General features: G+C 40.0%; 1 protein-coding gene across 1 annotated transcript in view; it reads left to right on the top strand.

Moving 5' to 3' along the window:
* Nucleotides 1-5,849, top strand: part of LOC148896220 (nuclear factor of activated T-cells, cytoplasmic 1-like) — a 72,483-nt gene extending 66,634 nt beyond the window's left edge. The window contains exon 10 of the mRNA XM_088999272.1: nucleotides 4,014-5,849. Within this exon, the coding sequence (XP_088855398.1) occupies nucleotides 4,014-4,063 (50 nt within the window). The 3' untranslated portion in view covers nucleotides 4,064-5,849. The remainder of the gene's footprint in view (nucleotides 1-4,013) is intronic.
* The last annotated feature ends 9,359 nt before the right edge of the window (nucleotides 5,850-15,208 follow it).

Here is a 15,208-nt window from a genome sequence, read left to right as displayed (position 1 = left end):
CAGCTTGATGAAGTGTTCCTTTAGTGTTGCTGGTGCTAGGCTAGAGTTGCTCAACTTGTCGTTGCTAATCATGCAAATAGGATGCTCACTCCCATCACTTTCCGTGATGCATGAGAATGTTGTACATATTCATCCGACCACTTTCTTCTTTTGCCCGACATAGTATAGATAAAATGTAAAAATGATGTATTACGATGACAGTCGGCGGCCCGGTAGTCGAGTGGTTAGCACACCGGCTTCACAGTGCAGAGGTCGCCGGTTCGCGTCCCGATCTGGCCTCCCTGTGTGGAGTTTGCATGTTCTCCCCGGACCCGTGTGGGTTTTCTCCGGGTCCTCCGGTTTCCTCCCACACTCCAAAAATATGCATGGCAGGCAGATTGACCGCTCCAAATTGTCCCTAGGTGTGAGTGTGAGAGTGACTGTTGTATGTCTTTGTGTGCCCTGCGATTGGCTGGCAACCAATTCAGGGTGTCCCCCGCCTCGTGCCCGAAGACAGCTGCGATAGGCTCCAGCAACCCCCGCGACCCTAATGAGGAATAAGCGGGACGGAAAATGAGATGAGATGAGACGATGATAGTCACATGTTGATGACTGTGAGCTACTGGCTAGCCTGTTCATTCGTTGTGAATGGGTGAAGCAGCAGCAGTCTACCTGGCCTCTCTTCTTCTCTCTCTGTATTCATTTTACCGTTTTGGTACGCTTCTGACTATACTGCCCACATGATTTCCTGTTGTATTTCTCCAGTTTGCTCGGAGCTCTACCGATTGCTAAACGGGCATAACAACGGACAAAACGACCTCTGGGGCCGGACGAAATGTTCCGTTTCCGTAATTAACAGAAGTGTATCAGCGGAGGCTGAGCCGAACCCCTGAGATCGTCTCACCGAACCCCAAGGGTTCGATCGAATCCGGGTTAAGAACCAGTGTTCTAGATTCTACATTATATATTTTACGACGCAGTTTGGTGTATTTTTTTATTTGTGTTTCCTTTTCGGGCTATTTGTGTTCAGCATGCCTTCATCTAAATGTACTGTAGTAATACTACTGCTCTGAATCTATGGGACATTTATGTATTTGAATATGTGTCAGATTCAAATACCCAGGCAGTCATTGAATAGACTTCACATTTCTGGAAGGTACATTAATATTTTCGTGTGTCACATTTTATTCAACAGACCTTTCAGCTGCCCAAGCAGCATTAATATTTTGTAGGTCCTGGCAGGTTGCTCATATGCTCCACTGATCGCAGGCTCTGCTCCTAATGAACAATGTCAGTAATGTTTGAGTCAGTCTACCGCGACATGTTTTGCTCTTTTCGCCAGGGGAATAATGCAGTTCATTTTTCCACTGTTTTTGTTTATTCATGAGCATGCATCCTCTCAGTTACTACTGAACGAAGTAAGAAAAAACAACCAAATCAGATATGTTTGTCCAGCTGTTCGCTGAAATGACACAATGAATTTGCTAAAATATATAATGTGTTCAGGGGCAAAATAGCTCACATTTTAACACTCTCCACCTGTCCGTGCTCCTTGTGCAATAGAATGATCTATTGCAGCCAGACTCTATGTTGAACAAAATGTTCCCAATCATGTCTGACTGCGTTCCTTCATGCTGCATATCTGAAATTGATCTAGTCACTTCAGAGAAGGTGGGATTGATCGCAAAATGAAATGGTATCATGACACATACCAGACTTGATCTTCTCATTTTGTTTTACTGATGCCAAAAAATAAAACATTGTCATATTTTGAAAGCCAAGCCTTTACAAGATATTTGCATGTATATTTGGTGGTCACTTTTTCATGACAGTCTAGTGGATTAAGATATTAAAGATAATATCTTTGGTGTTGGTGTTTGAGCTGTCGTCTGAGCACATCCTGTTTCTGTCCTCTTCACTCTTGATGTTGATGTTGGGAATATAAAAGCAAAATGGTAAACCAGCACGGTTTGTCACTTTAGAACTTTATTTTCTCCGAATGGAACATGATCAACTATGCCAGTGGAAAGTATGAACCACTCGTGGCAGCAGTAAATGGAAGCTGTGAGATTGCAGTTTCAGAGTTTGAATGGCGAAAGGTTGTAATTGTTTTTTTTTCTGAAAACAAATAAAAAAGATGGTTTTTTTTCAACGACCAGGCTTTTGGGGTATCACCTTGCTTTTCAGGACGACTGAGCTATTTTCTCACCTTGCCTCCAGAAGTGAAAAGTGATATAAAAGTTAGATGGTTTCATTGTTCAATGTGTGCACACTTCCTTCAAGCCCTGCGGTGGCAGAGCTAAAAATAACCATAAACATATACGTAAATGCCTGTTAAGCCAAACAGAGTTCAAAACAGGCTCCAATGTTGGCAAATGTTCTGTTTTTCCAATGGGAGTTCCTCCTGTTTCGGGAGGTGAGTCCCATATAACCTGCCTGTGTGTGCATGTGCGTGCGTGTGTGTGTATCTTTCTCACCTCATCTTTCGTCGGGTCTCTTCTTCCGATGACGCCCTTGACTAAATCAGCGTGCCAGCCTATCTTGTAATTACACATTGCCATAAGGTGGGTGTACTTCCTGTTGTGACTCCTCACTGTTAGACCCCGCTTGTCGCCGTCTACCTCAGTAAGCTTTATCGCAATCAGCTTTATAAGTGGGGAGCTTCTTGTTTACGTTGAGCTGGAGGACTCAAGGTCCTCGCCATCTTCTCACTCACTTCCTTCTGTTTTGCCAAAGAATACAAAGCAGATAAAAGCAGTAGGCTGATCTGCGCCTGCCCGACTGTGAGAAAGGCGCGAGCACAGGAAAGACACATGGATGACTTGTGTGAAGAGATGTGTGCACGGGGCCGATATGACTTTTGAAGGACAATAGATTGTTTGGATTCCAGCTTAACGGCATTTCCGAATTCCACGATTTGATGTACTATTTTATTTATTTAGTATTATTTTTTTTGTCCAAAGTGATGTTAGGCATCGTGTTTGTGTATTGTTGACTCAAGTCGTGTATTTTTTTTATTTTATATTGTTTTCATAATGAGGTGTCATCTTATTTGTAACGATTCAAGGAAAAGGTTTGGGGAGCATTACGAGTACTCTGTGAAATATGTTGGTTCATTGGGCAGTGAACAGTTTGCTGGACATATTACTAGTCACTTTGATCAGATGTCAGCCCCGTAGCCGCAAGGGGCTCTTTTGCTACCCCTGTGGCTCCAAGGAGCTTTTTAAAAAATGTTTGAAAGATGTTTAAGGTAATATATATGTTTTTATATGGTTTCTGTTGGTCTACAAACATGACACAAACATATTTAATATGTTTCAATGCTGTAAAAATCTTTCGAGATTTTATTTCCACCTTTCTGTCAACAAGGTTTTCCGTCATAGCGTGCAAACATGTTTCTATTTGCAGGACGGGATGTTATAAAAAAATGGAAAAAAAAAAAAAGTACTCTTCACATATGGTCCCTTGGAGGTGCCAGAAGTCAGTCGCATACAAGAAGTAGTCTGATTCCAGGTCATAAAATCATTGCTGAATTGATTTGATCTACTGTCTCATCAAATCTGATAATTCGGACACGGGTATCCGTTTGGGCCGACGAAAAGTAAGAATGTCACCATTCTAAATGAGACACACATTGTTCTTTGAGTATGAGTACATTGAGGGATAGCATGTGCAAATGTCCAACTTGTCAGGGTCAGACCGAAACAAAAAAATGTTTGGGATTCCAAAAATGCATGCTGAGACAAAGTGTGATAAAAAAAAAATATTCTTAAATCAAATCGCACAAAAAAAGAGGATATTAAAATTGCTTCACACAATGAGCCAAGAAAACCCTGAATGGGAAATAATGGCGCCTGCTGGAAGGAAACACCCATTTCTCTAACTGGAGCTCAAACACAGTCAAGATAGACCATGACACAGCCTAAAAACATCATGCTGTATCATATTCATTCTTGTGCTAGGTTGTGATTTTATTTTATTTTTTGAAAAAAAAAATGACTGTGTATTTTTTTTTTGTTCCTTTGTTTCCACAGTTAACGAGATCATCAGGAATGACCTTTCCAGCATTTCCGTTCATACTTAGAGCATTCATCAATGGTTGTGCAGCAGCAGCAGCAAACACACCCATGTGCGCACAACGATCAACTAAAACAATCGAGAAGACCAATAAGAAGAATAGACACCACAAAGCAGGATCTCCCACCCATCAGATGTTGCTATCAGTTCCTTCTTCAGACTTGCTCCAGATTCTCAGTTTAATTATGTAATCTAAATATGTGAGTATATCCGTTATGTTATTTGTACAAATGGCAAAACTTGCCTTAATTGACAAATGAGAATCTTCATTTGGAGTGTGTACTTCATGCATGGACAAAATAACGTTGCGAAAACGACTGTCTTGTGTCTTCGCTGTGTTACATTTCTTGCTGTCAGATTGCAGAAGACAAATTGGTGCCTTACTTGTTGAGAAAAATACAGACAACAACAGACACAGAAATGCAAATGATGGTAAATTGTAACCCCAAGTGCAACGTTTTTATATGACACTTTTATATCATTTTAATGATTTGTTTATGGGGAAATGGACCCAGGTTACGAATGATGTCAGGGAGTATGTGAAAAAACAGATTTGCTTTCTTTGTCCTTTTATTCTCATTGTTCAATTATACTGAATGTTATGTATCACGTTATTTTGTATAAACACAAATTTGACAATATGCCTTATGCTTACGCTGCACATTCAAGTCTTTCGCATTGTCTTCTCCAATAAATGTTTTTTTTTTCTAAGTGGGGCGGTTACATGGGTGGGTTTACTGCTGCTTTTTGTACTACGCTTCATTCCCGCCGTCACCCGAGTGCCTGTTTGACCATGCGTGGACCATCTCATAGTTATGCACAGACAATCGTTGAACATCACACAACCTGACCGAGGTTTCTTCTTGGCACGACCATCCAAAGTTACATTCCACATAGAAATAGAAAGTCTTTCTTGTCGTCGTATGTTGTAGAAAAAAATCACATAAGAACAATGGTATACTTACCTGCTGAATTTAAAATACTCCTAAGCGATTTAGTCGTTAACTTCTTGCACTGCAGCATTGATGTGTAAATGATCAAAAAGATAATTTAAGTATGCTACCGCCTCAGTTTTACTCATTTTGATTATTTAAATGAGGACCTGGCGAGACTGTTACTTCTAACCGGCAATAATTGATTTGTGGAAACCAAAGGATTTTATCTTTGGTGATATTATTGTCCAGGTTTCATTTTTCAGGCTTTGATGTGCCGTGATACCGCCCAATACAAAAATATTGTGCACTTTACCATAGAGAGGCAGGCAGTAGTTCTCCCAGACCAAATGTTGTGCTCTTTCCTGCTCTCATATCAACCTTTCTTTTCGATGTTACCTGACTTACGGAGCATGCACATTTGCTGAATATTTCTTCTTTAGCTAATAATGAATTTCAATGTAGCTCTTCCATTTTTTGGAACCGTGATATAAAAGCATGACTAAACTATATCAGCAAGGTTTCTATTGTGTGCCTTATTGTCCTTCTGGGATTCAAAATCATTGACTATTGCTTTTCTCTGTCGACACAAAGTGAACCATATGTCTCATTAATATTACATATTTATGAAGAATGAATTGTGTTTGAAGTGCATTTTTGTGTGAATTAATAAATGGTTTAGTGACCATGCATAACGCAAGTCCCCAATTACTTTTTCATCTGTTAATATAGTAACATATCTGTTGTGTGTTGCTGTTTACTCTAAATGTTGCATAATTGAATGTTTCTTTTCTTTATTATTAATATTATTATGAAAAAATTAAAATATTCTTGTTTGTTTCATGTTTTGTTTAAATAAAATATTAGAACCATTCAGTTTTGTTGCCTTATTTTTAGACACTTTCAGTTTCAAGATACATTCAAGATAATTAAAATCTTCTTCATCTTTTCCTTTTGGCTTTTGCCTTCAGGGGTCACGACAGCGAATCAATCTCCTCCATCTATCCTGGTTTTGTGCATCCTCTTCTCTCACACCAGCTACCTTCATGTCCTCTTTGACCACATCCATAAACCTCCTCTTCGGTCTTCCTCTCGGTCTCCTGCCTGGCAGTTCAAGGCTCAGTATCCCTCTCCCGATATAGTCACTCTCCTCTGGATATGTCCAAACCATCTCAGTCTGGCTTCCCTGACTTTCTCTCCAAAGCCTCTAATATGAGTTGTCCCTCTAATGTACTCATTCCTGATCCTATCCAACCTGGTCACTCCCAAAGAAAACCTCAACATCTTCAGCTCTGCTACCTCCAGCTCTGCTTCCTGTCTTTTCTTCAGTGGCACTGTCTCCAGTCCAAACATAATGGCTGGTCTCACCATTGTTTTATACACCTTTCCTTTCATCCTAGCTGAAACCCTCCTATCACACATCACACCTGATATTTTTCTCCAGCCGCTCCAGCCTACCTTGACATGCTTTTTCACCTCTTTTCCACATTTTAAATTGCTCTGGACAGTTGACCCCAAGTATTTAAAATCCTCCACCTTCTTTATCTCTTCCCCCTGTAGCATCACTCTTGCATTTGGATCCCTCTCATTCACACACATATATTCCGTCTTGCTGTGACTGATCTTCATTCCTCTCCTTTCCAGGGCATATCTCCGCCACCTGTTCCCCGTTCTCACTACAGATCACAATGTCATCTGCAAACATCATGGTAATTCAAGATAATTAAAATACAAAAGCAATGTATAGCGCAAACTATGTACTAAAATATGTTACAATGATGACATAAAAAAGAGACTCAAATCCATGATTGTTAAAACATGAAAAATAAAACATGAACGTGAAAATGAATAAAAAATAAAAATCAATATAATAAAAATATAATAAAAATCAATCATGAAATAAAAATGAGCTCATGTTATATCATATTTATTTATTTCATGCTGTTAGCATGAAATCCATCCATTCATCTGATCCACTTTATTCTCAGGACAAACATTTAAAGTGTTTTGTCATCCTACAATACATGTTTTTGTAATGTGGGATGAAACTTGTCCGCTCAGAAAACCCACGCAGGCACGGGGAGAACATGCAAACCAATGTAGCCCACCCACAAGACAGGGGAGTGCACCATTACACCAGCAGGCTGCTGCTGCTCACCTGCAGAAAAACTTCTTGACTGTCCTTGAGAGTTTTGAAAGGCACTTATAAATGAATTATTATTATTATTATTATTATTATTATTATTATTATTATTATTATTATTATTATTATTATTATTATTATTATGTTGTATATGTAAGTTCTCAGTTGTACAGGAGTGGTCCATCGATGAAAAGGTTTCATCAGCCGTCGTCTCTACTTTGAAGGTGTCTGACATTTTGCTTCTCATCCAAGAGGCTTTGTCAGCAAACTTTTTTTTTTTTTGGTAGCTCTGGCCCTATATGTATATACGTATACCCCAACTGTCCAGTGGTGGCTGTGGCAAACCTATCCTATGACAGGTCCCTGCTCTAAGCTTCTTCTTCTTCTTCTTCTTCTATTATTATTATTATTATTATTATTATTATTATTATTATTATCAGTGTCTGAAATAATGTCTGCCCAGAACGCCCGGGGCATGCAACTTTTACGTTGGGCGTACTACTTACAAAATGTCTCCGCCCGGGTGGCTGACAACTTTTTCAAGAAAAAAAAAAAGATTTTCTTTCGGCAGTTTGCATACTCGCCAGCCAATCAGAAGCCTGCATCGAATAACTTGGTGCCGCCGGACTTTCCCGAGTGCCATAGCCCCAGAAGCAAGATTCAAAAGAAGCTAACAAAATTTATGACGCTACAAAACGTAAACGTAGATCAAATGCATCATGGACAGAGAAGTTCATGTGGCTTGTAGCAGACAACGCAACGCAAGCATTGCATTTTGCAACATGCCGAACAGTGTATGGACAAACAACAACTGGAGCAAAATCATCAGCAAGGGATATTTATGATAAATTAAGTAAGGGAGCATTTGTGGGCGGTACATTTTAATGTGTTGTTCTGTTATATATTCTTATTATCAATCCTTAATACTTTGCAACAATGTTTTTTTTTGCTATAGTAGTCTTATTGTGTTTCAAGTTGTGAAAAATGGGGCAGGCAAATTTATGGCTGGATAGGCAACTTTTCTGTCTGCCCTGGTGTATTATTATTATTTATCCATCCGTTCGGGCAGATTCGCTCCTACAGATAAGAGGTCGAAGTAAGGGAGCCCAGTGGGCCTGTTCTACAGCTAGGCCAAGACGCTCTGCATCAGGGTTTCATCCTGAGCCTGTGGTGGGAATAATGCCAATGAGAGAGTCGGGAGACGAGGCAGTTTCGAGAGAAATAAAATGAGGCAAAATAAATAATTTGATTGTCAACAACTGATCACCCTCGTAATCATGATTTGTCAATATCAAGATAAAATCAGCCATTTTTGCACTTCTGTGGGCCCGTTGTGGGAGGTAATTACCAGAGAGTCGGAGCCCCTCCGCTCATGAATGGATTTAAATTCTACTAAGAGAGCCATGATTCCATCACGCGATCTACATGACTGAGGAAAACACCTCAAAAATCAATACACACAAGCACAGGGCATTTACAGTTAACGGAACCTCAAGAGGCCAGACAAAGATCTCCTGTAACATGGCCAATAGGAGACTGCTTTGCGCAATCCATCCACGGCCGTGTGTGACCCAACTAACCACAATCACGTTTCCCCCAAGATTTGGGGTTGGTGGCGCTAAGAAACTATTTTGAAATGAACTCATATAATTGCGAAAATGTAAAGTTGACTTTTTTAATTTCTGGTACCGCAAATAACTATTGTGAATGGCATTTGCCCAGGCAATTATTGAAGGACTATAAATCAAAGGCAACATAAAAAAAAAAACATCCGCATCCCACAAGGATCCAATGTGCTTGCTATTATGGTATCTAGAGCTAGACTGACTTGTGTTGAATATACCAATTAGCATTCGTCAGGCGCATCCTGTTAAATTGTTGACACAGTAGCGGCGGCAAGGGTTACAAATTGTCATGCAGGCATATCATAATCATTTTTTTGTGGCGGGCCAATTCGGAGTTTCGTTTTTCCCTCACAGGGTCGTTGTGAAAGAGAGACCACAAAAATATTAGATTGGATTGGATTAGCCTTTATTAATCTCACAGTGGAGAAATTTACATTTCAGAGCAGCAAAATGATGAAAGTAAAAGGAGAGGAAAGGAAGAAGTAGAAAAACAAAATTGAAAAAACAAAATTGATAAATGCCATGGCCAAAAATGCTGAAAAACAATCCGTATCTGTTCCACACAATGCACAACAACTCAATGTGACAAAAAAAAAAAAAAAAGCATGGCTCGTGAGAGCACTTGCTGACCGCTGCCTACTCGGGCGCCATCTTGGACTTTTATTTAGTTGCCTTATCGCATTGTTGCATGTACACAAGAAATTAAGGGATTATAGGTATTGGTTTTGAAATTAGACGACAATAGTTCAATTACTGTTAAAGTGAGTGTTAACTGGAACAACACAATTGTGTTATTTTATTACAAATTTGACATATTGATACATATTTTATCTAGGATGAGGGAATGTTGGTTACAATGGCCATATAAAATGACGGTGTGGGCCTTGACGTTGACGCCTTTTTTGCAGTGTATGAACTGCTGCCTCCCACTGAGAAAATCGACTGAATGGGAATGAACTGTTTTCGACACTCTGGGCTCTGCTCCCTTAAAATAATTAAATTGCCGAGCTCCACCCAGGTCATTATGGTGACAAAATTTATACTTGCCATTGGACATGTAGCATATGAGACATGGCTGACTTGCATGAGAAAAAACCATCCTTTCAAATGAGCCACTTTTGGCAGGATATAAACAAAAAAGAATGTGTGCTACAAGATGGATAGATGGATGGATGCATGGATGGATGCATGGATGGAGTCTTTTCTTTCATCCAACATGAGCAAGTCACACATCTTGAAAAAAGTCGATGTTTTCATGTTAAAAAAAACATACACCAACATTGGTGATGAGTGAGTTTGTGTTTGACTCATTTTAATGCTTCACTTTTCATTTGTATTACTTGATTTATTAATATTCTGTCATAGTGAAGAAACAGTTAAATATGTTTTTTCCCTCAACGTAGCTTTGGTATGTCCACTTAAATAACATTGGTTTGACTTGCTGGACAAATTATATTTTTTTTTTTAAAATGTGACATCTTTAAAAATCATTGTCACAATTTCATTATTGTTCTTCAGAATGTGAAAAAAAATCTGAGGAAAATACCAAAGTCAGGAAGAAACAAAATTTGTATCCATGCCGACATGCCGACATTTTTGTCCAGTGACTTCCCTGCTGTGTCAACCTATCAAATGCAACAAGCTGCTTATCATCCAGCTGCAAGCAGAGGCCTGTGTTTGTTTTCCGCGGAGAGTCGTTAGTGGTGGGTCATTGTGTGAAACGCTCCTCGCTGTGGGAGCTGTGCCATACTCCTGTGTACCACCTGCCACTCCTCCAATCTTTTTCCATCCATCAAAGTTATAAAGCACCCATCCCTATAGAGACAGAGGGCAGGTCTGGGCGGTGCTCCCCTGGATGACCTTGGTAATCCTAAAATAGCACCACAATATATGTACATTGGCAAACACACCCCTTTTTTCCTGGCACCCTTTCTTTACCTTAGTCTTCTTCCACTGGCAGTGCAATTCCCTGGAAGAAAGTGAAAAAATGACTCAGCCAGGCCATGCTTTCCACTCGTTTGTGCATACTTTGGCATTTATCTGCTTCAGCCATGTTGAATTTGGCTTATTTTAAATTTCAAAGCACCCAAAGAAAAACATTTTGTTTCACTTTGGAAACGAGATATCCCATGTAATAATTGAATGTTACTTCCACTCACAATGAAATATTCTCTTGCCAAGGTGAAAACTATCCATCCATTGATTCATTTTTTAATATGCTCCATCCTCATGAGCGTAACAGTTGTGCTGGAGCCTGTTGCAGCTGTCGTCTGGGCAATCGAACCCTGTCAGCCAATCACAATGCATACAGAGACAAACAACCATTTGCACTTGCAATCAAACCAAGGGACAAAGTTGATTATTTATGACATTAACCTGCCATGCGCGTTTCTGGAATGTGGGAGGAAAACATACTCTCAGACATGAGGAGAGCATGCAAACTCCGCAGAGGAAGGCCAGAGTCAGAATCAAACCCACAACCCCACGTGCTAACCAGCAAATCACCGTGCCACCCCTGAGGTGAACTGGTCAATAAATTAATCGAGGAACCGAAATCACTTGTTCTGGTTCGAACAATACATCCCAACTTGTCATATATCAGTTTTTGCACACCATGAAAATAAATCAGCAGTTGTGTGACATCAGTGAAAAGTGCATTCTATTTCTGTTCCAGTGCATGCTTTTTCCACACTCCGAACAATACATTTTTGGCGATGGTGAGATTAACTTAATCAGGAACATGAATGAAGCAAAATCGACCCTTCATAGTGTAAAAGGAGGTTGCATAGACACAGCAGAATTTACAGAATGATGTCTGTTCAATCAACAAATTATAGCTACAGTATGTCATTGTGGTACATATATATTATACTATAGTTGCATACTGTGCTCCCTACCTTTAAATATGTTTTCAATAGGCATATTAGGTAATGGAATAAATTGTAAAGGTAACTGTAAAGTGAAACGTCTTGTAAATTTGATCCATGGAGCAGGCAAACGTCTGTTTCCCTGACAGATATGTGGGGGTGGGGGGAAAGGACTTTCATGACTTCACTTACTGGAGAGGTTTTCACGTTCGTTTTTTTTTTTTCTCAATGAAACGATGAATTACGCACACAAATGAGTCTGATATGAAAATTGCTTTTACTGATTTTTTCGCAAGCTTATCTAATAAAAGGTTAAGCCTGATTCGAAGGCAATGGCAAAACTATCCAAAATGCAAAAATGTCAGGCATAACACTTTTCATGTTTTATTTGGATGTTGAGATTAAAAATCTATTTTCCAAGATGACTTTGGTGCCTTGGTAACAAAGACTAAATTACAACAATAAAAGGGATACAACAATCATACACCATTAACAAATAACACAAATTATACTTTATACAGTCTCAAACACATCAATACAAAATAATTCAACAACGGAGTTAGCAATTTTACAAAGAGGCAAATTGTCCAATAGCATGCGCCTGGCAATAATCAGACACGACATCCAAATAACACCTCTCCATAGGACATATTCAAATATTAAAATAAACAAAAGAACATTGCCGCGATGAAAGGTACAAAGAGAGCATGCAGCACTTTTGAAATAAATCCCATTAATAAAAATCCTCATACCATTGATGACTGAAGTCCAGCATCTATGGCAGAATAATGTCACAGGAGAGTCTTCTTTGGCTTTTCAAGAATGAACTGGCTTAAATGAGAGAGATATAGTGCACCTGTATCTGTTCGCAGTGCCAATCATGGCAGTTGCAAAGGTGCGAGCAACAATAGACTGTCCTCGTTCTCCTTCAGGAGTTGGTTCTGGCGCATTTTTTCAATCATGTTCATCTTTCACCATGATGTCCTTGATGATGGTGAAGAGACATTTTGACCCTCTCCTCTTTCATCTGGAACTGCTTTATGTAACAAAGAGGGTACAAAAAGTGCTTACGAATGGATGTCTCTGTGTCTTTGTGTGGTCATGTTATTTGTTATTCAGTTTTTTTTTTTTTTTTGTTCTTTTGACTTCAAGACGGCGCCGCGAGAGTGGATGCCTTTCCAGCAGCTCCTGTATTTTGCTTTTCTATTTTCATTTCTTTCATAACTTTGCTGCTGTGAAATGTAAATTTCTCCACTGCAAGACGAATAAAGGCCAATCCAATCCAATCTAATGTTTCTTGTCCCCCTGGGTATTAGTACAGCGGCTAATTTATTTATTTATGTTTAAATTACAAAATGCCCAGTGGTGAGATGGACTGCAAGCTAACTGGAAGCTTCTGTGATCAGAAATTGACACCTGTGCACTACTCTGAGAGTGTGTGCGTTCAGTTCAGAGGAAGAGCGCCCTGCCATAAAAAGGGACTGAGCATTGGCACGAATGCAAACCCCATTCCAAGGACGTTAGACTCAGAATTAGAAAATCAGAAAACTTTTAATCGTCCCACAATGGGGAAATTTGCAGTCCACAGCAGCAACTTGAAAGGGGGATTGGGTGGGTGGGTTGAGCGGATAAGAAAACAAAATATTCTAAGCATAGTAAAAATGTCAGAAGACTGAGAGGTATACAGTAAATGTGCAAAACTCTTTCATAAAAAAAATGTACATCGTGCAAGGATGAAGAAAAAGTATTTTGATATATGTAGCTGTATTTCATCAACAATAGTGTTGCATCAGCAAGTGTTGTGTTAAATATGAATACATATTAACAGAATATTGTGATTTGCACAGCTTGTTCAAACTACATATAAAAAACTACAGAGAGAAGATATTTTGTGTTCAAACTCTATTGTTTTTATGCAAAGATAGGTGAACAACTACAGTAGTTAGCATGCCCGCCTCACAATGCAGAGGTGCATGGTTCGGTTCCAGCTGCAGCCTACATTTGTGGACTTTTCTCCAAGTACTTTGCTTTCCTCCCAGATTTCAAAAACATGCACGGCAGACGGATCAAAAACTCTAAATTGCCCCTTTGGTGTGATTTTGAGGGTAAATTGTTGTTTGTCTATGTGTGCCATGCGATTGGCTGGCAACCTGTGCAGTGTATATGCTGCCAGAAGACAACTAAGGTAGGCATATCAGCACAGCTGCGACCCTTGTGAGGATATGTGGGTCGGATAACGGATGGATCGATGATGTTAGAAAATAATCATTATTTTCAAATAATGTGGCTGCCTCACGTTCCCAAAAAGTTCACCCTTTCTTTAATATTGAATAAACATTTAGAGAAGTGAGTCCTGCAAATGCTTTATAGAAGAAATTCTTCCCTTTCTTGTTTGATCTACAGCTTCATGTCTTCAACAGCTCGGGGTCTTCGTTGTTGTCGTTTGCATTTTATAATGTCTCACATATTTTCAATGGGAGACAGGTTTGGACTGCAAGCAGGCCAGTCTTCTTCTTTTCCTTTCGGCTTTTCCCTTCAAGGGTTGCCAGAGCGAATCAATGTCCTCCATCTATCCCGGTTTTGTGCATCCTCTTCTCTCACACCAGCTACCTTCATGTCCTCTTTGATCACATCCATAAACCTCCTCTTCGGTCTTCCTCTTGGTCTCCTGCCTGGCAGTTCAAGGCTCAGCATCCTTCTCCCGATATAGTAACTCTCTCTGCTCTGGATATGTCCAAACCATCTCAGTCTGACCTCTCTGACTTTCTCTCCAAAGCCTTTAATATGAGTTGTCCCTCTAATGTACTCATTCCTGATCATATCCAACTTGGTCACTCCCAAAGAAAACCTCAACATCTTCAGCTATGCTCCCTCCAGCTCTGCTTCCTGTCTTTTCTTCAGTGGCACTGTCTCCAGTCCCAACATCAAGGCTGGTCTCACCACTGTTTTATACAATTTTCCTTTCATCCTAGCTGAAACCCTTCTATCACACATCACACCTGACATTTTTCTCCAGCCGCTCTAGCCTGCCTGGACACACTTCTTCACCTCTTTTCCACACTCTCCATTGCTCTGGACAGTTGACCCCAAGTACTTAAAATCATCCACCTACTTTATCTCTTCTCCCTGTAGTATCACCCTTGCACTTGGATCCCTCTCATTCACACACATATATTCCGTCTTGCTGCGACTGATCTTCATTCCTCTCCTTTCCAGGGCATTTCTCCACATCTGTAGTTTCTCTGCCACCTGTTCCCTGTTCTCGCTACAGATCACAATGTCATCTGCAAACATCATGGTCCAAGGAGATTCTTGTCTAACATCGTCTGTCAGCCTATCCATCACCATAGCAAATAAGAAGGGGCTCAGAACTGACGCCTGGTGGAGTCCCACCTCCACCTTGAATACCTCCGTCACACTGACAGCACACCTCACAACTGTCTTACAGTCATGATACATGTCCTGCACCACTCTGACATACTTTTCTGTCACTCCAGACTTCCTCATGCAATGCCACAGTTCTTCTCTGTCACCCTGTCGTACGCTTTCTCCAGATCTACAAAGACACAATGCAATTCCTTCTGA

This window comes from Hippocampus bargibanti, linkage group LG06, assembly GCF_051943395.1.
Source record: "Hippocampus bargibanti isolate YZ-2025 linkage group LG06, ASM5194339v1, whole genome shotgun sequence".
Lineage (NCBI taxonomy): Eukaryota > Metazoa > Chordata > Actinopteri > Syngnathiformes > Syngnathidae > Hippocampus > Hippocampus bargibanti.
The sequence above is the reverse complement of the archived record's forward strand: the minus strand, read 5'-3'. Positions and strand labels throughout refer to the sequence as shown.